Here is a 25,111-nt window from a genome sequence, read left to right as displayed (position 1 = left end):
GCATCGTTGGAGGAGCAGCTTTGGTGCTACGTGCCGGCGTGTAGGGGAGACATGAGTCGGGCGTGTACGATGTTGAAAACATTTCAACCCTCTGAAATGAAAGTTAAAATACATGTAAAGGCCTAGCAGAAATGATAACTAAACTGCACTGGTACTCTTTGGAGGTATCTCTTGCTGCCGTTGAAAACTTGTTTGAATTCACACGCCACCCCAAAAAAACTTTCTCGAAAAGAAGAGTGGAAATTAACGAAAGGGCTAAAAGTGAACGGCATGAATCCCTGTGCGCACATCAGGCACTGGCTAGAAGTTCCATTATAGTATTGGTAGGCGTTGCAAAACGTTTCGATACACTGATTTTCAGTACAGAAGCATTTGTTCGTAGAGCCAGCAGGCGAATACGGTTTATCAGAAGGGCAGGCGATACAGATTCCTGCAGACAAGTATGTATTTGCGGCACAGACGCTGCTGGTATCGCACGTACCGCTGTTAGCTATTCCGTAAGCAGGGCTGACCTTTCCAACAGGGCAAATGACACACTGACTGGAAGATATATCCCAGTAAGAGCCATATCCACAACCTGAAGCGCAGCTGCATAGACCCGATCCATTCCCGCCGTTCAACGTGTTGATAGGGCAATTGATACAGACTGAAGCTCCACTGTCGGAATACTTTCCAGCTCCGCAAATAGAGCAGTTTGCTAAGCTTTTGACATTCTTGTAGCTTCCACCTGCGCAGACCGTACAAAATGTAGCACCGCTCTGGTGATAGAATCTAATATCACAAAGACATTGATCTCCTTCTTTCACGAAGTTCGAAATGCAGGTGCAGTTATCAAAGCTGGGACTGCCCTGTCCCGCAGTATTGAAGTATTGACCGCAGGCAGTACAGTTATCAAAACCAATGTGATCTTTGTAGTATCCGACAGCACAAGTTTTGCAGCTTGAATTGCCATCGAATGTATAGCCCGGACTACAGGCGCAACTTGCATAATCCTTACGGGAAAAGCCAGGTTGACAAACGCAGTAGTCGTAGCTCTTGCTTCCGTTGCCGACTGTAGTGAAATAGGTGGGACAGGAAACACACACCGAAGAGCCCGTTGAAACTGTGTAGTAACCAACTGGACAATCCCTACAGAAAGTGCTCTGTTCGATGTTGGAATACGTGCCAAGCGGGCAGGCAAGGCAGGGCGTGTTGGCATATGTATCTTTGTAGGTTGCAATCGGACAGCGCTGGAAGTCGCTTCCATTGCGGTAGAATCCAGGATAAGCGGCGCATGAAAAGTTGAAGTAAGATTCGGTAGGCAGCTTCTTCGAATTGGCCGGGCAGCGCTTCACGCAGGTATCACCAACGTCGAATGAATCAAGCGGACAGCGCTGGCAGTGGCATGGGTCAGTAGATCCGACTGGAGCGTTAGGCTTTGAAGCAGGACAAGTTTGACAATACCGGAAGTATACCGAACGAATGATAACAATGCCAGATCCTCCGTTACCTGATGCTTCAGGCGTATCGCCCGGATCGTTAATGTTCGGCGCTGCGACAACTGCTCCTGACAATCCACCGCCACCACCGCCAGATCCAGTATCCGGAGCTCCGTTCGTTCCAGTTATGTGACCGGACCAACCACCAACGCCACCGATGCCGCACATGCTGACTGTATTCTTCCAAGATATGACCAAATCGCCATCTGATCCACCGTTACCTCCGGCCGCGTAAGGCAGCAAAGTTCCAGTAATGTCTGAATAGATACAAGGGCCTGGAAGTTTGGAATTGTATGCACTAGAATACGCTGCAGGCCCAGAACCACCGGCGCCGCCACCTCCTCCGCTTGTGCCGAATCCGCTACTGGGAGTGCCACGATAGCCTTGTCCAGAAACACCTCCGCCACCACTTGAACTTCCACCGGCACCGCCACCAGAGCCACCGAATTGGCCATTCACACCGTACCATCCGCCCATTCCGCCACCAATAGCTATGTAGCTAGCATTGGCGCTGATTAAAGAGCTATCTATGCCATTTCCATTCACTCCTCCCCTGCCAACCTTCACGGTATACTGACCAACAGGCAGCCAGACGTCAGTAGCGCGTATCGCACCACCGGCTCCACCACCGCCGACACTTTGCGATCTAGCTACGTACTTTCCCACTGCGTCACCGCCAGAACCGCCGCCTGCAATGATCAGCATTGTGACCAGCGTTGGCACTGTCACGTTGACACTGTAGGCTGTCTGATCGTCGCCTTTGTTGGTAAATTTCCAGTAGATGTTTTCGTTATCACTGAGCTTGGTGAATGGAATGCTGGAAGTCATATTAATCTCTTCAATCATGTATGAATCAAACGGACAGGTTTTCGATATGTTCTTGCATTGGCAGTTGGTCAGGTCCGAAGCTTGCATATCTGGGCCAGGGCACATGCTTCGAGTCAGGACAAGAGACACAGTAGCCGGGCTCTGCATATTCGTCGAAGTTGCAGGCTGTTAGCAGGCATTGGTCAGCCGTGCAGAAGCATTCGTTGGTAGAGCCAGCAGGCGAATAAGGCCTGGAATCAGGGCAGGGTATACATACCCCGTTAGAAGCGTAAGTGTTGGCCGCGCAGCTGCTGGCGTTGTCGCATTGCCCGTTGTTTGCCAAGCCATACGCAGGGCTTAGCTTGCCAGCTTCGCAGAAAACGCACTGCCCAAGCGAACTGTTCCAGTAAGAACCGAATCCGCAGCCGGAAACACAGTCGCAGATGGAACTGGAAGAGTTAGAGCTTCGCGTCTGCGCCGGGCATGACGAACAGAACGAAGCGCCAGCACTGGAATAGGTATCGGCAGGGCACACTTGGCATTCGGAAAGACTGAAGCTGTCTTTGTACGTGCCAGCAGGACAATCCGTGCAGTTCTGATAACTTGAAAGATGCATTCCTTTCGGACAAACGCACTGATGGTTCAACCAAACGAAGTTCTTCGTGCAGAAGCAATCTTCGATGGTAACGCTGGACAGAATATCGTTGGTAGCAAACGTTGGACAGGCCGTGCAAGATGAAGATCCAGGCGCGTCAGCGTAAGAGCCGATCGCACAGGCGCTACAGTTCGTTCTGCCTGATTGTGCTTGGAAATAGCCCAGTGGACAGTTCTGACAGCCCTGGATGTTGATTTCCGCCCAGTTCATGCAGTAGTCGGGTCGTATATTGTATCCGATATAGTAAACAAACAGATAGCGGCCGGAGAACTGGCAGTTGACAGTGTTGTTGTAATTTCCACTTGGAAAAAGTCCCATTATCCCGCACAGTTTGTTGCTGGTAGGCGTCAGGGAGTTGCCAACATAGATCCTATCACCACTATCGCGCTCCCAACAGCAATTGCTTCTACTCCACATCACTACTGACTGAACGTCCTTGCTGCTGCCAAAATCTATCCACCAATAGCGCGTTGCGACGCAAGCAGTATGCATGAAGTTGCCAAGATTGTTATCCACTGCGTAGCTCCAAGGAAAAGCACGAGAACTGTAATAGCTCGACTGCCCGCCCGTGCAGAGCGAATTGCCAGTCATAGCACCGCAGTCTTCCAGGCTTGTCATCACACCGTTAGAGCTGTAAGTGCCAGGGACGCACTGGAAGCCGCATTGACGGTAGTTATTCGAGCCGATCTGTCCGGTAGTCTGACCAGCAGCGCATGACTTGCAAACAGTAAGCCCGATCTGGTCGCTGTAAGTGCCAATCGCACACTGCGTGAAAACGCCGCTGCTGCCGTAGTAGCCAAGGTCGGCAATGCAGAGACTGGAAGCCGTAGCCGTTGTGCTGGCAGTGGTAGAGCCAGGGAAGCAGGTCTTGCAGGTCGTCGTGTTGATTACATCGGAATAAGTACCAATAGCACAGAAGGTGAAGCTTCCGTCGCTTTTCTGGTAGTATCCAAGATCCGATACGCAGCTTGTCGCAGGGATAGAGCCAGTGAAAAAGGTGGTAGAGCCAATCGGGCAGTTTGTACAGTTGATATTCCCGACAACGGGCTTGTAGGTGGCTTTTGGGCACTGCGAAAAGTTCCTTCCGTCACGGTAATAGCCAGCGATAGCAAGACACTGATCAAAGGATGAAGATTGGTTGGAGAGCGTGATAGAATTCGGCGGGCAGTTGATACAGGCATCGTATCCGATGAAGTCTTTGTAGGTGTCGACGTCGCAACTGACGCAGATTTCGCCGTGAAGCGTCTTGCCTAGCGCGCAAGTGCAAACAGTCTCCGCTCCCCTGTAGAACGTAGCTTCGCAGCTGCAGTTGTTGAAGCTGGTGCTGCCATTGGAAGCAGTGCTGAAGAAGCGCGGGCAGGGATAGCAAGAGTCCAACGATGACGTATTCTTGTACGTACCAACAGGACAGAGCTTGCAGCTTTCAGCTTGTAAATCGCTTCCTTTCGGACAGGTGCAGACTGTCTGTGCCGTTCTTTCAAAGGTAGGCAGGCAGGTGCATTCTGTAAAGCTGGTGCTTGCGTTGTAAGGCGTAGTGAAGAAGCGCGGGCAGGACTGGCAGCCGTACAGACTGAAGTTGGTCTTGTAGGTCGCTATCGGACAAGGCACGCATAGATCTGTCAAGCTGAAGGTCAATCCTGGCGCGCAGACGCAGCTGCTGACTCTCTCTGACGATGGACCTGAAGATCAACGTCAGCAAGGACACGGCGTTCGGCAGGAGTAGCAGGGCGTGGTGGGGCCTGACGGAATTTGAACTGCTTTATTCCGGAAGGGATTGTAGCCCCTGCAGCCCTGGCACTTACAAGAGCACGATTGGCATCCAGGCCTGCAATTACTGCCCGGAAAACGCTACTTCTCTGCCCGGCGCAACATCCAGCAGCCAATGCGTCTGTCCCATTGGCTACACCGGACCTTCTGGATCGTCCTGTTCCGTCTGTCCTGCTGGCAAATACAAGAACGTTCTTGGCGAATCGCCCTGCCAGTACTGTCCGCTTGGATCCTGGTCTTTGACGGCAGGCCAGTCGTTCTGTGATCTGTGTCCGGTTGGAAAGTACCTTGATTACACGCTTTCTACCAGCACGATCGGTTGCCAGCCCTGTCCCAACGGCTACTACTCCGTCCAGCCCGGAAGTGCGTCCTGCATCAGCTATCTTTCCGACTACCTGAATTCCAGCACGCTGAATCCCAGCTGCGGACCGGAGCAATACGGAACCAGCAAGTTCGGACAGGACACGACCATCACCTATTCCCCGCTGGTGGTCATCCAGGGTTATACTTCGTCCATCGTCTTCAACCAGAGCCACTTCTTCAGGGTGGAAGATTCAACTTCTTCCGTGCTCTACATCCTTGACAAAGAGCGGCAGGTGGGTTGGGCCGTCAGCAGGGACGTCAACAACAACGTTCTTTCCTACGCCAATCCGAAGCTGATCCAGATCACCAAGGACAGCAACTACGCATTCGTGTTCGAAAAGGGCTCTTTTGTATCGATGACAAGCCTAAAGTCCTACATCAAGACGATCGTCATTGGCACTTCCAGCAGCACTACCAGCACGGACGGGATTGGATCCGCGGCTTCATTCAGCAACGCCTTTGCCGCCGACGTCAGCTACGACAGCGCCTACATGGTAGTTCTAGAGACGGGCCTGAATGGAATCCGCAAGGTGGATCTTTCCAATTTCAAAGTTGTAACGTTCACTGTCTCCTTCACCCCTGTCTGCATTGCTTACGCGCACAAGACGGAAACCGTATGGGCGATGTCTTCCAACTCCCTTTTTCTTGTCAACATTCCAGGATCGGTTGCGGCGGTGGGGAGCGAAGCGTTCCTTAGCCCCTTCTACCAGAACACGGCATATTATACCTTTTCCAATGTCTTGGGTCTGATAGTCAGTCCGACGCAGGATCAGATCTTGATAGCTTCCACTGACGGCAGATTGCAGCTTGTAGACGCGAAGAGTAAACAGGTAAAAGACTTCAAACGGGTCAATGGCGTAACTTTCAGCAAGTTCATCCCTGACATCAAGAAGCGTTCGATCATCCTTGCAAGCGAAAGCCTTCTGGTGCTTTCCTTCTACGAAGTAACGCCCGATTTCTGCCACGACTGCCCTTTCGGCCAAGTTTCGCAGCCTGGCTCGACTTCGCTGATCGATTGCTACATACCGCAATGCAGCATGGATGTCAGCGTTCCGATTGACGGCAACTACACTACCACGCAGATATTGCAGTATGATCCCTACAGCCCACCAGTGAACATTTCAACTTACGCGTTCGAACGGAAATGTCGCTGCATGGCCGGCTACGTGGGTGATGGGCAGACAGTCTGCAATCCCTGTCCAGCAGACACTTATTCCACCGGCGTCGATCTGACGGCTGGAAACATATCGTTCTGCAAGGTCTGTCCCAGTGGAAAATCTGCACCTGCACTTAGCCCTTCGCTTGCTTCCTGTCAGACACTGTTCTGTGTGACAGAGGGCTATGCTTTCAAGACCAACATCGTGATCTATTACGCTCCAAAGCAGGGCTATTTCCTTTCCTGCTACTGCCCTTCTGGCTACTACGGCAATCCAAACGGAAATGTCCCCTGCACGCGCTGTCCGGCGGGCACGTACTCCTTGAACAGCACATCGGATAATGCCTGCCTTTCCTGCCCTGGAAACAGCACGTCTTCCGTCGGCAGCTCCTACTGCGTCTGCAACAAGAGCTACACGCCCTACGAACTGCCGCCCGCTTCGAATCCGGAAGGGCTGCCGGTCGTCTACACCGGATACGTCCGAAGTTCGGCGACGGATCGATGCAAGATCGTTGGAAGCGGGACTGGAAGATATTATTCCTGCGACCTTGCCTGCGTTTACACCCGCGGTTCTTGCAACGGAACGCTGCAGTATTCACCTTCTTCGCAGTCGCTTGAATGCGTTTGTGTGGATGGCTTTCTAGATGTCAACGGCACCTGCGTCTACCAGCAAAGCCCCTGTCCTTCGACCTACATCACCACCATCGTCAATGAAACGTACGTCATCTGCTCCTGCCCTGAAAATACCACCACGCACAGCAGGAATCAGAGCTGTATGGTTGGTCTGACGTTCCTTTTCTCTTGTCCGAAGGGCCTGTTAAGTTCCGCCGGCTCTACCAGCGCGCTTCAATGCACCTGCATAGAAGGATACATCCCAGTCGACGGCATCTGCACCCCCTGCAAGGAAGGGACTTACCAGCGTGGCAGTTCCTGCCTGCCTTGCCCTTCTGGCCTTACGTCGGCGAACGCTTCTACTTCCTGTTCCTGTCCGCTAGGCAAAGAGCTGATCGGTTCCAGCTGCGTCGGTTGCTCCGTCGGATACTACAAGCCTTCGATCTACCAGCCCTGCACGCTCTGCCCTGCCAACACGCACACTGCGTCGTCGGGCTCTTACAGCTTGGAACAGTGCTTCTGTAACGCGGGCTATTACGGTTCTGACGGCCAAGCCTGCACCATCTGTCCAAGGGGGACGTACAAGGACTTTGGGCCCGGGCCTTGCAACGACTGTCCGGCGAATTCTGACAGCATCGAAGGCTCTATAACGATCTACGATTGCGCCTGCGCGCAGGGCTTTTCGTCCAACACCGATGGAAGCTGCTCTATCTGCAAACCTGGCACTTACTACGACGGGTCGATATGCAAAACATGCCCAACGGGGTCGACCAGCGTCCAGCGCAGCGTTGCCATCGATTCCTGCTTCTGCGACAGGGGATACGGCGGCTCTGGCACTGCCTGCACTGCCTGCGCGATTGGAAAGTACAAGGACGTGGCAAAGAACGCGCTTTGCACCCAATGCCCTGACCATGCTTCGACGATCAAGCAAGGGTCTGTTGATGTATCCGCCTGCTTCTGTCTTGTTGGCTACAGGGGGACGGGAAGCAACCAATGCGAGCCCTGTCCTGCCGGCGAATACAAGAACATAACCGGCTCCTTCCAATGCACGCAGTGCCCAGCCAATTCCTTCGCGAATCAGACCGCTTCTGTCGCCATAACGGATTGCAAGTGCGTCGCCGGCTACTACAACGCAGGGGCGGCAGGCAAGGTGGATTGCATCCAATGCCCTGAAAACAAGTATTGGTCTGCTGGCTCCTGTGTTTCTTGCTTTTCCAACTCTGTAAGCGCGATTGGGAGCGTTTCCATCGATGCCTGCGTCTGCAAGGCTGGATTCTACCTTAGCGCACCGCGCACCTGCAGCGCTTGCCCCTTCAACCAGTTCAAATCCATCATGGCAGCGGCAATCAGGACTGCACCGCCTGCCCGTACCCTGGCGTCACTTCCGGCACGGGTTCGGTTTCGATTGGTAGCTGCCTTTGCGGGCCGGGCTTCTTTTCGCTTAACGGAAGCGTCCCCTGCTACCCCTGCCCGCCCGATCATTACAGCGATGTTGCCGGGCTGCTATCCTGCCTTTCCTGTTCGCCAAACACTGTCAGTAAGGAGGGGAGTAATTCATCCACCGACTGCGTTGCTGCGCCTGGCTTCTATCAGTCCGCTTCACCCGGTGGCAGAAGGTTGCTTTCAACGCTGTCTGTTGGCGGCTACTACATCGTCCAATGCCCTGAAAGCACATACAGTGACGTTGCCGGGCTCTTCAAGTGCAAAAGCTGCCCTTATCGGATGGTTTCCGGCATCGGCTCTTCCAGTGTCGTCAATTGCTACTGCCCTGCCGGCTATTACGGCGCGGCTGGTGGCATCTGTATCCCCTGCGATGATGGATACTTCAAAAGCACTGCCGGTCCCGACTACTGCACGCGCTGTCCGTTCAACATGGTGACTATGGATATCGCCAGCACTTCAATACTGAACTGCACCTGTGCAAAGGGCTATCAGATGACGCCGGTATCCATCCCTGTAACCATTGACGGCATCGCCTTCAGCCAGATCTGCCAGTATTGCCCTGTTGGCAAGTTCAAGAGCACCGTCGGAAATTACGGCTGCGAATCCTGCCCGGTGCCGTATTCCACCTACTTTTCCGGCAGCACTTCTTTCAGCGACTGCGCCTGCGGCTCTGGCTACTACGGCGTGGCCAACGGATCTTGTCTGCCCTGCCCGGACTACCTTCTGACTACCAACAGCACGCTGGACGCCTGCATCCAATGCCCGAATAACATGGAAGTCGTCTATACCAGCTTTCTTAACAGGACCTGCCTTTGCCGGAAGGGCTACTATCCCTATCAGGACGGCTGCGCTCCCTGCCCTTTCAACACTTACAAGTCCGAAAGGGGCTCTGGAAGCTGCCAGAAATGCCCCGTCGGATCTTACAGTGCGATGGGCTCGACAGATATCACCGACTGCCAGTGCGGGACAGGCTCCTACCTTCTACCCATTGACGGCTACTGCATGCCGTGCTACAGTGCCTCTCCCTTGCTCTGCCCTGCCGGGCTGCATTCCTTTGAAGGTGCGACGGATCTGGAGCTCTGCCTTTGCCCTGTTGGATACTACAAAGATGTATACGGCCAATGCCGGCAGTGCAGGACGGAGTTGAAGGCCTGTCCGCAAACGATGACAACAGTTGGCCCTGCAAAAACCATCAACGATTGCGTCTGCCAGATCAACTACTACACGGCGGGGATTGACGCAAAGACTGGACTGCCGATATGCAAGAAGTGCCCTGGAAACAGCGTTTCGAATGCAAACAGCACGTTCTGTAAGTGCACGGAAGGGATCTTCAGCCAGACGATCAACAGCTGCATTTATTGCGGCAACGGCTTCCAGTTCGACTGGAACGCTTCTGTCTGCTATGACATCAACGAATGCCTTTCCGGCCAGCGCTGCGGATTGAACTCCGTCTGCACCAACACGTACGGGAGCTACGAATGCTCCTGCAACGCAAATTTCTACCTGAACGCGTCCGGAATATGCGATCGCTGTCCAGCAGGCATGACTTCCAGCATCGGATCGACTTCAATCAACCAGTGCTTCTGTCCGCCGGGCTACGGACGCTTGAACAGCTACACCTGCTTCCCCTGCCCTGCCAACACCTACCACAGCCTTGCCAGCAACGATTGCATCGCCTGCCCTGCCAACAGCTATTCTTCAACCGGAAGGACGAATTGCACCTGCGACGTAGGCTATCTGGGTTTCAACTATCTGGAACTTTCTTCCGGCATTGTCACCATCGACACTGACGTCTGCAGCCTTTCCTTCATCGTCAATTCCGAACACGTGCTGCCGGGCCAGATCCTGAACGAAAGCTGCCAGATCTACTTCTCCTCCTTGCTACTGGGGAAGAACGTCATAGTGGCGGTTTCTGGCAGCTATCCGCTGGTCCTTCACTCCGTCCAAGCCGTAGTCATCAACGCCACCATCGACGTCAGCGGCAGGGGCGGGAAGGGCGGCAGCGCGAATCTATCATCCCCGATTCAAGCAGGGTCCGGTAGGGGAGGTGGGCCGGCCGCTACAGCTTGTTGGTATGGCGGGGCTGGTGGCAGCTATGGCGGGAGGGGAGGAGACGGGTCGTTTCCTGCGCTGTCTGCTTACGGGGCGCTGGATATCTACAGTGATTGGTCTGCCAGCAGCGTTCTTGGCAGCGGCGGCGGGGGTGGTGGGACCTGCGATCTTCCTGCTCCTTCTTCCAACGATGGTGGCGCGGGCGGTGGTTCTTTGACGATATCATCCTTCGAAAGCATCCTGATCGGCGGGTCGCTGCTTGCCAACGGCGGGGATAGTAGCCTGTACAATTCTGTCGATGCGATCAGGCTGGGAGGGGGAGGGAGCGGCGGAAGCGTGCTGCTTTCAGCGCCGTACGTGACGGTGACGGGCCTGATACAGTGCAATGGCGGGAATGCGGATAAGTCGATCAGGACTGGCGGCGGCGGCGCTGGAGGGAGGATTGCGATTCTTGGCAATCAGAAGTCGCTTACTGACGCTTTGCTGCAAGTAATGGGAGGGAGGGGGTTTGTTGCGCTGCAGGCCGAATACGGAAGCGTCTATGTTGGTGACTTTGTAATACTGCCCTTTATTCAGAACCTTACATGCTCTGTCTGTCCGCCGAACTCTTACCTTAACAGCTTGAAGTTTTGCTCTCCCTGCCCCAGCGGCTCTGTTTCCAGCAGCGGAAGCAACGCTTCGACAGACTGCCAGTGTGACAAGGGATTCGGCTGGAGCGCAGCTTCCGGATGCTCTGCCTGCCCGATTGGCAAGTACAAAGATTTTGTCGGCAACGGAAACTGCACGCCTTGCGCTGCCAACGCGATAACTTTCATGCAAGGTAGCGAAGCGAAGACTGACTGTCTCTGCAGCGTCGGATATGAAGGAACGGGCTATGTTTCATGCAGTCAATGCCAGCTCGGTTCTTACAATCCTTCTGCTGGTCTTACCTTCTGCGCTTCGTGCCCTGCTTCGAAGACTACAGCGATCTACAGCTCCAAGTCAGCTTCAGAATGCGTCTGTCTGGCGGGATACTTCTTGCTGGTCGACGGCAGCTGCCAGCCCTGCTTACCAGGAACGTTCAAGCCAGCGATTGGCAACAGCGAATGCACTGTCTGCGGTGCCGGTAAGTTCGCCATCGGGGATGGAAGCACTGATGCTTCGCTGTGTATCTGCAAGCAGGGCTATTTCGGCGCTGACTGCCTGCCTTGTGCCGCTGGATCTTACAAGAACAGTGCTGGCAGTGGAAACTGTACGCTCTGCCCAGCCGGAACCTACCAATCGGAGACTGCTGCTATCAGCTCTTCACGCTGCCTTCCCTGCCCGCTTGGCACTTTTTCGAAGGTTGTCGGCGCTTCTTCTTCCAGCGTCTGCGAAAGTTGTGCTGTAGGGACTTATTCCGATGTAACGCAATCCACTGTATGCCAGCTCTGTCCTTCCAATTCCACATCTAGTCGCGGCTCTTCCAGCTTCGGCTCCTGTCTCTGCCTTCCCGGCTACAGGCACAGCGAAACAACGATCACGCAAGCACCAAACAGCAACGTTTACTGCGCCCCCTGCGAGCCTGGGACGAACAAAATCAACCTTGGCGATTACGCCTGCGCTCCCTGTCCTGAAAACTACTATTCGGAAGCCTATGCGTTAGACAAGGCCTGCAAGCCCTGTCCCACTTTCACCGCTTCCATTGCTGGCTCTTCCAGGATCGAAGACTGCCTGTGCGTAGCCGGCTACACCAGTTTCAATGGTTCCAACGGATGCGTCCCGTGCGCTGCCGGAAAGTACAAGAATTTCGTCGCTTCGTCTGACTGCACCCTCTGCCCTGCCAACACTTACAGTTCCGCGATAGGCGCTACCAGCGTCATTCAATGCAGCAGCTGCCCGCTGCATTCCACTTCCATACCCGGAGCTTTTAAGTTGGAAGACTGCAAGTGTGATTCCGGCTTCCAGAAGATAGGCGTTGATTGCGTAAGCTGCGGACTTGGACGATACGGAAACGGGACGGAAGCCTGCAAGGATTGTCCTGCTGACACCTACTCCATTACCACGCTATCTGCCAGCGTTGCCAGCTGTTTACCCTGCCCTTCCAATTCGATAGCGCCGAGCTCTTCGGTGAACGTTCTGGCCTGCAGATGCAAGGAAGGATACACTGCTAACAGCGACGGAGTTGCCTGCGCGGCCTGCCAATCCGGATACTACAAGAACTACCAAGGGAAAGGGCCCTGCGTTGCCTGCGCCGTCGGATTCTACATGGAAAAGACAGCTTCCGTCACGATCGATGATTGCCTGCCATGTCCGGCGCTAACGACAACACTGGCGAACGGATCCAGTCTGATTTCCAGCTGCCTTTGCCAGGTTGGTTACGAGCCTTTGATTGCCGGCGGATCCAAAACCTGCATTCCCTGCTCTAAAGGCTACTACAAGGATCAAATATCCGACAACGCCTGTACGCCCTGTCCTTCCGACACGTTTTCCGCACAGATCGGCGCTGTAGCGGCTACCACTTGCAAGCCCTGCTTTACCTACGCCAAGAGCGCTACCGGGAGCTACGAATGCAGCTGCGTTCCTGGCTACTACCGCAGCTATTCCGACGTGCTTGGATACTGCCTGCCCTGTCCTTCCGGCACCTACTACGATATTGCGTTGAAGTCGTGCCAGAATTGCCCTGCCAGCACGTACAATCCTGACATAGCCGTGATTGGCGCCTGCCTGCCCTGCCCTAACCATTCGCATAGCAACACCAACGGTTCTACGCAGATATCGTCCTGCTCCTGCGATCCCGGCTACTACAACCAGTCACTAGGCGTCTGCGTTGCCTGCGTTCCTGGCAAGTTCAAGACTGCAGATTCGCCGCAGGGCAAGCCGTGCGAAGTTTGCAGCATGGATACTTACCAGCCCGATTACGCTGCTTCAACCCCTTGCATCCCTTGCACTCCACACTCTTCCACTAAGACGACGAATCGTACGATAGAAGCAACCGACTGCACCTGCAATCCGGGCTACTACGGCAATGGCGCTGATGGCTGCAACCAGTGTGCCAATGCGACCTACTGCCCCGGTGGCGACTTCTTTCTGCGCTGCCCGCAGTTTTCCAGCTCTCCACGCGGATCGATCCTTCTGTCGCAGTGCCTTTGCCTCCCGGGCTACTTTCAAGTCGGAATCGCCTGCGTCCTCTGCCCGCCAAACTTCTACTGTCCGAACGGCACCAGCGTCAATCCCTGCCCGCACAACTCCTACAGTCTTGCCGGCTCTATCTCTTCGGATAATTGCACTTGCAGATACGGCTGGCTGGCAGAGCTGGACTTCTGCCCGCTGGGCCAATACGGCAGCAACTTCTACAACTGCACCAACTGCTCCGCTGGCACTTACAAGTCAGTCAGGAGCTTCGAACCCTGCGTTAATTGCCCAGTGACAATGACGACGCAGTTTACTGGCAGCGTATCGATCAGATCGTGCAGAGTGCACAGACACGGTTGTTAGTTTCGGATCCATACTGGCAATCAGTGACCATGTATTGGCCCCGTGAACAGGATGAACAAACCGTACATTTCTTGTCAAAAGGCTGATTGCCGTCAGCGCACGATTGCGATTTGTAGGTGCCTGCAGCACACGCCGCAGTCGAGCAAGTCACGCAAGACCTGTCATAAAAAGAGCTGCAGGTCGACGCTTCATACTGCCCAACCCCGCAATTCTGACAGGCGGCACACGAAGAAAGCGTGTCCGAATAGGTGCCGGGGTTGCAGAAGCAGTTATACAAGTTGTTATTGCAACCACTACAGCTGGAGTCGAATTGGGTGTTGAAAAAGTACGTGAAAGAAGGGCATTGGCAACAGCTTTGAATGGAGCCCAATGATTCTACACGGCCACAGTACGTGATGAAGAGCCAAAGAATAGCCGTTAACCGCATAATTCATCCAAATCGGGGCGATGGACTTAAATGAAGATATGGGGGGTTTGCTGATGAAAGAGGTACAAGTAAAGTTCAATACATACTTTCATGACTAGAACTTACAAAATTGTAGTGTTGCTTTGTTGGTGTCGTATCTATTATTTATTGAACTAAGAGCGGCCCGCTCAGGCCACTACCGTCATGATGCCACGTTGGCTGACTCGGCCCTCGCCACATTACTGCCACCGAGTGTCACGGCCGCGCGGCGGCGAGTCTGTAGCCGCCGCCGCACTGCGCCGGGCACGCCGACTCGGAAGGCCCGGCCCTTCAAAGTGGGAAACAGTCACTGAGCAGCCGCCGGCGGCAGTGACGCCGACTGTACGGTCGCATACCGGAACCTACTACTAGTACGGTGACCCGCGACTCGCCGAGTCGGGCTGGACCGGATGCGTTTCAGCGGCTGCGCCGCGTTGAAGTCAAACCGTAGTAGTCCACCGTGACAGTGCCACGGATCACAGTGTGCGTGACTTGTCGAGGCTGAAGATTGAAGAGACCATCCGATGTGCCAGCGCTGCCGTTTCCTTGTTCGTCCAGCCTGCCGATCCGCCGGGCCGGGCCACTGACGGTGGCAACCGGGACCGTACAGAAAGCCTTGAAGGGCCCAACGTACCGTGGACTCCGTGAGCCTGAGCACGGTCACTTTACTGACCGTTCGGCTACCCGGTGGCCGTGACGGGCCGCCGGTACCGGTACAGTCCGAGGCGCGTTCCGAAACTCGATTCGAGAATGTACCGGCGTCGGACCCTACCGGTCGAGTGAGAGTAGTCGCACACCACCCTACCCTTCTAGACTGAGGTCATATCCTAACCCCACTCGTCTGAACATCGGAAATTTAAACAATCTTCATGGAGATAGTACCCCTGGTAAAGGTACCACCCCCACCAACAAGCACCCCACCCCTCGGAAAGAGGGCCGAATGAAAAATGATTTTCGTACGGTAGTATCATGAGAAAGAAAAAAATGATCATGTGGTGTCGCAGGGACGAGAGGAGGAAGCAGGGTTAGGCGGAAGTTGGGAGGAGAAGACAAGATGTCAGAAGATGCAGAGACTTGAACTGTTCAGAGAGCGTGAGAGCCAGCGGGTGAAGAGGGAGAGAAGCATATTGTGATGTCGAAAGCATCTTGAGCAGACTTCAAGTTCCTTGTGAATGAGAGAAGGAGAGATGTGTTCTAGACATGTGTTAGAGAGCCGCAGACTTCATGAAGCAAAGGAAAAGAGAAAAGGGCGTTAGATGCGAGGGAAGTTACTGGTAAGTGCTTGGAAGACTGTAGGTAAAGGGAGTTGGTGAAGATGATGGAAATGTTTGGCTGGAGGGACATGCTCAACATGCATTGAATTTTGTCCAGTCAGGACAAGCTGCTGGAAATCTTTGAGGAGGTCAAGCAACCCTTGATCAAAGAGATGGCTGTTCCGTGACTATCACATCATTCTCACGAGGATGAAGTTTAGGGGAGCAGCGGTGGGCTCGTCCTCGAGTTGAATCGTTCACCTTCAACCAGGAGAAGGCCATGTTTGCTGGCTTGCCCTCAGATGTGCCTTGCGACAGCAATGAGCTTGAGGTCGACATCGAAGAGTTCGCTGCCTTGGCAAATCCTTCGAAAACTGTGCAGCAGATGCCGGCGGCGATGTACAGGATCAAAGAATCGGTTGCTGCAGCTGTCTATCAGAACATTTTCACTGACTGTGTTTGTGTCAGAATGTCGAGAAATACAGACATGGGCACTGGAAGGAGAGGAGAGTTGTGCTTACAAAAGACAGCATGTTCTTCGCTGCCAGGAACAACGACAAACAAGTGGTCGATGTGATACCACTCCATGAGATTGTTGAGATATGTGACAACGGGCGCAATGAGATTGCACGGTGATGATTCAGATAAGTGGTGGTTGTGATGTTCATAGATGTTGCTGGTTGACAGGAGCAATGGAGAACTGACAAGGATTGCGAACGTGAAAGTGGAGAAGGTGTTGAGGAAGAGAAGCGAAAAATACCTGGGATCTTGCAAGAACGGCCTTACAGCAGAACCATCATTTAAGGGGTCCAATGGAAGAGAAGATGAGAAATCGGATTCAAACTTTTCAATGTGAGTTTGAAATCTTCTAGTTCTATGTTGTTGTTTTGAAGCTCTGCGATCTCACATTGAGCTCAACCAGCTCGACAGAGTTTATGATTGCAACAATACCTAATGGCTTGAATGTTGGCGAGACTTACTACCTTCGAACATCTACAGTGGAGGAGAAGACAGAGTGGATTAATGTTCTGCAAAAACATGTTGAATCATCTAAGATCCGTCACAAAAGATCGATGTTGCTGCGTTCATGGCAATCATGGCTTGCGGGCTATTACAACTCTAAGAATGTCCAGGTGAATCATGGTTGATAGAGTTGTTGATGATGCCAATATTGATGATGATAATGATGGCCACGACGAGGATGATGTAGATGAGAATGTGATGACGATGACGATGACGATGACAAAAACGACGACAACGATGTTGATGAGGAAACTTTCGTTGGAATGGTTGTGGAGATATTCGACCATCTTGATCTTGACTGGAGGAGAAGTGAGCTGGAGGTGAAGGAGGTTGGTAAAAGAGTACGCGCAGTATTCCATGGCCCTTCTCATCCTCATGAACTTCATCGCCACGGCCGTTCAGTTTCAAATCCTACCAAACGATGAAGAGGACACTGAGCTGTAAGCAGAACGAAACTCTCAGCTTGATGTCATGATGATTCTTCTCTTGTTTGTTATGCTCCCGCTCTCTCCATATTGTTTGTCTCCCCTCAAATCTCTTCCCTTGCCCTCATTCTTTCTCTTCTCTCCTCTCACCTTCCCCCTCCTCCTATCTGCTCCTTCTCCCTTCCTGCCACTCTGACTCTCCCTCCCTCCATCCCTCCCTCCCTCTCTCCCTCCCTCTCTCCCTCCCTCTCTCCCTCCCTCTCTCCCTCCCTCCCTCCCTCCCTCTTTGCTGCTGATTCTGTACAAATACTCATCCCTCTCTTGCTAATCATTCTCTCCTTTGCTCTTCTCCCGATCTTCAGCTTTAACGTGTCGATTTTTGGATCGCAGCGGAAAAACCTTCATCAAAATAGACATCGCCTTCACTGTTGTCTTCATAGTCGAACTGGTCAATTTTCTTCCCCGTCCTCACGTCCAGTTTCTACCTCTCGCTTCCTTCCCGCTGCCTCTGCTCTCCTCCTCCCCTCTTCCCCATGATGAGTCTCACAGTATCTTCGTCCTCACTTTGTTCACAGGCGATTAACATGATGTCAAACTGGTTTGCAAACTTCTGGTATGACGGCTGGAACCTGTTCGACTTCCTGGTCGTCACTCTCTCCGTCGTGTCCCTCGGCCCGGCGCAATTCGGCCCCTTGAAGACCCTCCGACTCATCCGCGCCTTCAAGGTCATGCGACTCCTGAAGCGCCTCGACTCGCCGAGGAGGATCGTGAACGCGCTTTCAGCAGCCATCGCCCCTGTTTGCAACGCCCTTCTCATCGTCTTTGTCATTCTCGCCATCTACTCCATCCTTGGCGTGAGCTTCTTCCGAGACAACAGCTACTTCTTCAGCGACTTCTTGACCGCAGCCTTGACCATGTTCCAGGTCAGCATCTCTCAACCTCTTGCTTGTTGGAAGTCTTGTGTTGTTGACGTCATGGCAGGTGATGACTGTCGATGGATGGTACGACATCATGACTGCAGGAGGCATTGGCAGCCCATCATTTCCCACTGTCCTCTTCTTCGTCTCCTTCATCGTCCTCGTTACCTTCACCCTCCTCCCCATAGTCCTTGCCGTCCTCCTCGACAGCTTCAAGTCAGCCAACTGGATGCTCAACGAGCAGGACCAGAAGACGATCCCAGCAGAGCATCTCAGCGTCTCGCGGCTATCGCTCGACCCTCTCCTCGCTTCGCTCATGGGGTGTGTATCGCGCCAGGAGCTGATGAACAGACTAGAGCTCATCTTCTCCATCCTCGATGTTGACGGGTCGCAGACAGTCAGTTTCCTGGAGCTCAAAGAGGGGTTGAAGATGATGCAGTTCCGGCCCAAGATCGACTTGTCCATGGACGAGTATGACGCTATCACAAGGAAGAAAGAGATTTGCGATGAAAAGGGAGACCTTGATCTCAATGCCTTCAAGCTTGTCTTCAGTGAGCAGCTCTACCTGTACGCTGAGAGAAAGATCGGACAACTGATCCCCGTGGTCTCTAACGACGACTACTGCTCCGCCGCCATCATGTTCGGCCTCAAGCTTATCTTATCAGACATCAACCATCGCCCTGAGAGCACGCACGACCGAGGGTCTCAAACCCGTGACAGGACGGAAGAGAAGGAGGAAGGAAGAGGAGGAGGAGGAGGAGGAGAGGTGTTGGAACAGCTGCGAGAAATCCGTCAGAGTCTGTCGAGTCTGTCGCAGGAAGTGAAGGAGCTGCGTCAGTGCTGCAGGAGGAGGTCGAGCGAGGAGCCGGTGGTCGCAAACTCGCACGAGATTGAAAGGATCGCGGTATGTGCAAGAGATTGAATGTGAATAAAAACATGTTTAGACTGAATGTGAATACACATGTTGAGATTGAACAAACATGTTGAAATGTGGACATGGTTATTCTTATCTTCTTCGTTGCGAGGTTTCAAAGGCAAGGATCGTGTTCTCAACAAGAGGAAAGTGAGAGCGAGAGAATATGTGCGATGGAGGAGCAGGGAAGGCCACCACACACTGATAATATCGACTGCATGTGTGTGGGTGTTTGGACAGAGGAACAAGAACCTGACTGAAGTTCTCAGGGTCTGAAGTGAAGTACAAGGAGACCAGCGTTGGTAGAGGTATCATGATTACGATGATGATCTTTGATAGCACTTGTTACCATCTCGCAACGGTTTCTCGAGCATTCTCAACGGAAAGTCACTTTGCAATGACATCCGTGGATATCTCGTGACGAAAGCAGCAATCTCTACATTGCCTTTGATAGATGAGAACGAGATGTGAGGAGGGAGAAGAGACAAGAGAAGGCACACGTTATGAATAGCCATGTATTGCTAATCAAACTGCCTCTGATTGGTTTCAAACATATTCACGAGTTCCGGCTGTGTTGTCGTCGTTGCCAATGGAGTCTTGAGCCGAAACGACCATAAAGCACAGGAGCACCTTGTTGATCAGATCGAGGATAGCGTACATGGTGACCTCAAAGGAGACGGTGAAGGAAGAAAATCCATCAGCAAACAGCCAGAGGATCGGGTAGCAGATCCAAACGATCACAGTGGTCCAGGCGACCTTGTTGTACAGGACCGCAGCCTCTCCTCCCTTGTTCTCGGCTGTTGCCTTGAAGATGCGGGTAACGTGGAAGACCAGGAACATGAGCCCGCAGATCTCGATGAGGAACCAGAACCACTTCACTGTGTCCAGCACAGACACTGACGCCATGTACTGAGCAAACACCTGCACGACTTGTCCTCCGATGGCGCCAAGGACGGGGGTCCACTCGCATCCTGCGATGAGAGCGAGGAGGATGGTGATCAGGGGCCAGGTAAGGATCCAGTCAATGTAGCGAGCATAGAAGAACTGCCTGCAGGTAGTTCCTGCACTCCAGCCCTGGCCCGCCAGCATCGCATAGTATGCGATGGCGGAGATGCCACAGATGTAGATGCAGAGGTAGGCGACCTTCTTGTTGGCAGCCTCAGAGAGCTTGTAGACGAAGATGAAGGAGGCGGCAGCGAGGATGATGAAGTCGATCGTGAGGGCTCCGACTCCCGTTGACCCGACCTCCTCGACCGACGAGCATGAAGCCTGCGCCTGCACCGCCGCTGGCATTGGGAGGAAGATTCTATTTCCGGCGGAGCGTCCTCAGTAACTGATAGTAACCGCCAGGGAAACTCCGAAGTGTAGGGGTGGTAGGAGGGATTTCGTGGGATAGACGGGGTGGTGAGAGGTATATTTGGATGTGCAAGTACTGGGTCGGGTACCCCTGGGTACAACCTAGATGGAGGTAGGGTTGTCAAAAAGAGGGTAGGGGTACATAACAGGCACTGTCCGGGGGTAGGGGCTCTTAGAGCAGTATCCATTAGGACAAATTAGGTCCGGAGGAGGGGAAAGGTAGGGGTGGGTTCAGGTGCAGTCGACTGGACGGGTAGCAAGCAGAAGGAGGTGGAGAAGGGTGGGGTACAAACATATGGAACTAGGGGTGGTAACGAGCTGGGTGGGTTAGAAGATGAGGGGTCTGAGTTGCCAATAGAACGAGAGTACGGAGAAAGAAGGGGGTAGAATCCTGTTAACATGGGGGTCATGTTTGTTGTACAGGGGTAGGGAAAGTGGGCCGGGGTAGGGTGGTGGTGGAGTGGGAAGACGAAGAGGCACGGGAAGATGCTGAACAAGGTCAGTACGATGGCTGAGATGATGGCGATGGACACGGCAATGGACATGGCGATGGCGATGCATGTGGATATGGAGATGGAGATGAATGGATGAATGGATGGCGATGGAGATGGATATGGAGATGGGGAGGAGCAAGAAGATAAGATGGAGATGGAGAATGATTTGTAAGAGAGAATAGGATAGGTAGAGATGACAAGACTGTTGTGCCGCAGACGTCCGAAAACAGCCTGACACAACCTAAGCTGAATGGGCGGAGATACGTCAAAGGCTGCAGTGATAGACATGCAAAACAAATTGATAACATTTATGCTGTTAAGAAAGAGTTGCAGGGGGTCAATGTCTTACCAGATCAATTGATTGATTATCCTTGTTGTGATGAACGTAATCACAAGTCATATCCTTCTTCCTGGAAGAGCATAGCTAGCAATGAAATTGGAAAGCTTACCAACAATGAATAGACAAGGGGGGTTCGCCAAAGAGGAGATGCTGAATAGCAACACTCCTGACTGATTTTGAGTACGGAGGAATGAGTGATGTCCTGTGGATGGGATACTATGCTCATAGAGGGGTCATTACACGGCAAAGATAGAAGTTGGAAATGTTCCAAGCTGATGAGGTTTCAGGTCTTTCGTATCGTTCCTTTGGAGGCAAGCACCAAGCTCGATGGAAATGGTGAGAGGGAGTACATCACATTGTGTGCTTCTTTCATACCATCATCTTATTTCATACCGTCATCTTATCTCATACCATCATCTTATTTCATAACCTTATTTCATACCATCATCTTATCTCATACCATCATCTTATTTCATAACCTTCTTTCATACCATCATCTTATTTCATAACGTTCTTTCATACCATCATCTTATTTCATACCGTCATCTTATTTCATACCATCATCTTATCTCATACCGTCATCTTATTTCATACTATCATCTAGTTTTAATCCTACCAGAGTTTCTGTCCTATTTCACGCTCTCCACCAGCAGCACTTACTCGCTCCAGCTCCAAGAGCATTTCGACCCATCCGTCTCCTCACTCTCGTCGCAGGTTTCTTGGGGACAGATGGCTGGATGCCCGGTGACTACGGAGCCTTGGAGTCTGTGTGGACCCTTGACGGTGAAGACTTTGCTCAGCAGTGAAGCAACTGATAGCTGGGCAGGGAACTGGTCCCCGGACGGTACTCTCTATGACCCTCCATGCACGGAGGCTGCAGCTGGAACCAAGTATTAGAGGATGAGACGTCTGTATGATTGAGTTGTAGGTCGAGTTGTGTTGGCTCGACATGTTGGAAATGCACCGTTAAAGAGCCGTTGCTCCCTCCCTCCCGCCCCTTGATCATCAGAATCCCCTGAGCAACAGCGATCATCATGTGCACAGGTATCATGACATTCCTTACACGTCTTCCAACAGCATCGACCCCTCGAACGCCTCACTGACATCGACATCGTCTGATGAAATCATCGTCACTACCGACACTGAGCAAGGCTCCATCACCTGACGACATGATGGAAGTTTGCTGCATTCTTGATCGGATCGTGACCTCGGTTGTTGGCTCTCCCTTCACCTGCCTCAACTATGACTCCTCCTCCTCTTCTCCCCCTTCTCTTTCTTCCCAACACCCCTCCAACTTTGGATCCTCCACTTTCACTTCTCGCCCTGCTGGTGTTCACCTTGCAAAGTGCTTTGTCGTAGTAGTCCATCATCGTAGCTGCAGAGAGTGAGATCGTGTGGCGACTCAGGTTTCCATCACTCTTATATCTCGGAGGAATCGGAAGGTTCAAACTTTGCACGTGCAGTCTCAACTGAAGATGAAGAGGTAAGTCGGCGCTTGCTCAGCCTCTCAGTGTCTACCTGACTTCCAGTGATCTCTGCTTCAGGTTTGAAACAGGAGTACAGTGCATAGTGTACATTCTCATCATCTGCACAGACATGAAACTGATCTGAAAATGATAGGAATGGCCTCATCACTACCAGCAATCTGCAAGCTGTTTGCAACTCGCTGCAGCGTCTCCTGGACGTCCATGATCTCTAGATACCCTGCAGCTGGATTCAGCGCACTGACCTCTCTTCCTCGTGCTCCGGGAGGCTGTGGACCTGGCGGATTGTTGCACGCGACCAGCCAGGCCCAGGCATGAAGGAAGCGGGAGGAGTAGAGTCTGAAGAGGAAGTGAGGGTGAATAATCTTGAGACAGCAAGACCTTCTGTCCGATGGAGATCCTGGAAAGTTGGGAGGAAAGTCTTTGGAGTTAACGAGAGCCTGGAATGAGCAGAGATGAAGGTGAGAGAATGGAAGATGGAGGAGGGAGAGGAGGGAGAGGAAGACGAGGAGAATACGGCAGCAGACACGACAATGACAGTATGGAAACGGAACAGAAAAGAAGATAAATGAAGTATTGGTCCACCTGCGATGATAAAACTTTGGCAGAGCGGAAGGAACGAGGACGTAGGCCGTGCAGCATGGTCCTGTGAGGTTTGACAAGCCTGCCATGCTGAGTTACAGTGAACGTAAAGAGGAGACGGTGAAAGCAAGAGCTGAGAAAGAGCTGAACGAGCGCAAGGATGCAAGAGCGAACTGAAGTGGATTGATGTAGCGGAAAGAGACACGAAAAGGAGAGCAGCGCGCGAAGGGGAAACTTGAAGAGGAGAATGGGATTGCTGGAACAGCAGCAGCAGCAGCAGCAGCAGCAGCAGCAGCAGCAGCAGCAGGTGGAATACCTGTCAACCAGTCGCAGAACAGCTTTCTGCAGGACCATCAAATTTGTATCAGCCGAGGCCGGGCGTTGGTCGTTCAGGATGTAATGGTACTGGAAAACAGGCCTAGTAAAAACTCCTTCCTCCCTGCTCCTCCTCCTCACCTTCTTCACAAGGACAACACAGTGATCGAACAAGTTCGCTATCGTCCTGATCCAGCACCTTGACAGTTCCGGTGAGAAGAAGCAAGCTACTCGTCAGTGGCACCGAGCGGTGTAGATACTTCTGAGACCTGGACTGACAATAAGGGAGCACAAGGATGGGTAAAAGGAGAGAGAGGAGGAGGAAGAAGACGAGGACGAGTACGAGGAGGTAGTGGAGCACGGAGGTAGTGGAGCACGGAGCACGGAGCACGAATAGGAGACAGCAGAAGGGGCAGGAAAACGTTGTGGTCAGAGGAATAGGGAATTTGCTGTGTTGATTGGCATAAGAGGATAAATGAAGAAGGATGCGAACTAACCCCATATGTCTTTTTCCAGCTCTATCAGCTGATTCCACGTAGATTCCCTCTGATAGAAGAGAATGATCGTTTGTCTTCAGGTAAATGTAGAATGTAAAAAATACACAAGCTTTCGTCGTCAACATGATCTCCGTCCCCATCATCATCATCCCCGTCATCATCTCCATTATCTCCATCATCATTGTCATCATCTTCCTCACCATCATCATCATCACCACCACCACCACCACCACCACCACCATCATCATCATCATCATCATCATCATCATCATCATCATCTCTACCATCATCACCATCATCATCTCTTTCAATATTTCTATGATTAACAGCAGCAGCATCAACACCACCTCTTCGTAGATTTCTTTTCCAATAAGTCAGGACGTTCCATTGCTGATTCATCTGAGAGGCCCAGCAAAAGGGGATGACCACTACGACAGACTTAGAACCCTCTACTCCTCCTCCCTCCCCCTCTCTCCCTCCCTCCCCCGTCTTCCTTCCTCCTTTATCTTTCCCCTTCCTCCTTCCCCCCTGCCTCCTTCCCCCTGCCTCCTCCTCCTCCCATCCTCTCTCTTCCTCCTCCTCCTCCTCCTCCTCCTCCTGCCTTCCATCTTCCCCCTCCGCACCCACACACCCACACACCCACCCGCTTCCTCTCCTACCTGCCATAAGAGACACCAAGTCCTCTCTTTCCCTGGTAGATCACGAACTGCGTTCTTCTCTCGCACATCTCCATCGAGTTTGCGTTTAACTTGCAACCCCGTAAGGCCCAAGTCATATTCATCTCAACGAGACATACCTCGTGAACAATGTCTGTAGAAGAAGACTGATAGGTGATTTCCTTTGCAAGCATGTCGATCTTTGTACAAGTTACATCTCAGTGTGAACGATTTTCATCTCCCTACCCTTTCAACGAGATTGACAACCTTGTTCTCAGGGATAAGAGAGTAGTGAGACCAACTCACAAAAGCATCAACCTGAAAGTAGCCATCATCATCATCATCACCTCCGTCTCCATCATTATCATCATCATCTCCATCATCTCCATCGTCGTCGTTGTCATCATCATCATCATCGTCATCATCTTCCTCCTCATCTACATCATCATCATCATCATCTCCGTCATCATTGTCATCTTCGTCATCTCCATCGTCGTCGTCATCGTCATCATCATCATCAACAACTCCGTCATCAGCATCAGCATCATCATCATCATCATCAGCATCATCATCAGCATCATCATCATCATCATCATCACTCATCATCATCATCATCATCATC

The 25,111-nt window shown here is 52.4% G+C and overlaps 6 protein-coding genes across 6 annotated transcripts; 3 read left to right on the top strand and 3 right to left on the bottom strand.

The window, feature by feature from the left end:
* Nucleotides 1-632: 632 nt before the first annotated feature.
* GUITHDRAFT_53913 (hypothetical protein) lies at nt 633-3,861 on the bottom strand (the record flags this gene model as incomplete). Its single annotated transcript, XM_005823961.1, has 4 exons — nt 633-758; nt 1,086-1,239; nt 2,774-3,123; nt 3,457-3,861. Coding segments are annotated over 4 exons (1,035 nt in total), but the record flags the coding sequence as incomplete, so codon positions are not given.
* A 752-nt stretch (nt 3,862-4,613) lies between these two features.
* Nucleotides 4,614-13,789, top strand: GUITHDRAFT_145281 (hypothetical protein; the record flags this gene model as incomplete). Its single annotated transcript, XM_005823960.1, has 4 exons — nt 4,614-6,329; nt 6,387-8,060; nt 8,123-11,952; nt 12,148-13,789. 4 exons carry the CDS (start codon nt 4,614-4,616, stop codon nt 13,787-13,789), a joined length of 8,862 nt encoding a protein of 2,953 aa, XP_005824017.1.
* A 3,078-nt stretch (nt 13,790-16,867) lies between these two features.
* GUITHDRAFT_145280 (hypothetical protein) lies at nt 16,868-18,774 on the top strand (the record flags this gene model as incomplete). Its single annotated transcript, XM_005823959.1, has 4 exons — nt 16,868-16,950; nt 17,326-17,383; nt 17,511-17,858; nt 17,917-18,774. 4 exons carry the CDS (start codon nt 16,868-16,870, stop codon nt 18,772-18,774), a joined length of 1,347 nt encoding a protein of 448 aa, XP_005824016.1.
* Nucleotides 18,775-19,311: 537 nt separating this feature from the next.
* GUITHDRAFT_145279 (hypothetical protein) lies at nt 19,312-20,058 on the bottom strand (the record flags this gene model as incomplete). Its single annotated transcript, XM_005823958.1, has 1 exon — nt 19,312-20,058. One exon carries the CDS (start codon nt 20,056-20,058, stop codon nt 19,312-19,314), a length of 747 nt encoding a protein of 248 aa, XP_005824015.1.
* A 1,087-nt stretch (nt 20,059-21,145) lies between these two features.
* Nucleotides 21,146-21,852, top strand: GUITHDRAFT_116760 (hypothetical protein; the record flags this gene model as incomplete). The annotated part of the gene is made up of 4 exons (XM_005823957.1): nt 21,146-21,187; nt 21,243-21,291; nt 21,670-21,738; nt 21,782-21,852. The coding sequence occupies 4 exons, from the start codon at nt 21,146-21,148 to the stop codon at nt 21,850-21,852; spliced, it is 231 nt and encodes a 76-aa protein (XP_005824014.1).
* Nucleotides 21,853-21,960: 108 nt separating this feature from the next.
* On the bottom strand, nt 21,961-25,110 carry GUITHDRAFT_116759 (hypothetical protein; the record flags this gene model as incomplete). Its single annotated transcript, XM_005823956.1, has 14 exons — nt 21,961-21,970; nt 22,019-22,070; nt 22,117-22,186; nt 22,242-22,330; nt 22,373-22,424; nt 22,474-22,541; nt 22,594-22,659; nt 22,717-22,778; nt 23,338-23,426; nt 23,478-23,523; nt 23,581-23,605; nt 24,509-24,581; nt 24,630-24,689; nt 24,736-25,110. The coding sequence occupies 14 exons, from the start codon at nt 25,108-25,110 to the stop codon at nt 21,961-21,963; spliced, it is 1,137 nt and encodes a 378-aa protein (XP_005824013.1).
* Nucleotide 25,111: the final 1 nt, after the last annotated feature.

The sequence above is a fragment of the Guillardia theta genome (assembly GCF_000315625.1).
Source record: "Guillardia theta CCMP2712 unplaced genomic scaffold GUITHscaffold_100, whole genome shotgun sequence".
NCBI lineage: Eukaryota > Cryptophyceae > Pyrenomonadales > Geminigeraceae > Guillardia > Guillardia theta.
Note: the sequence above shows the minus strand (reverse complement) of the source record. Positions and strands in the feature narration are given on the sequence as shown.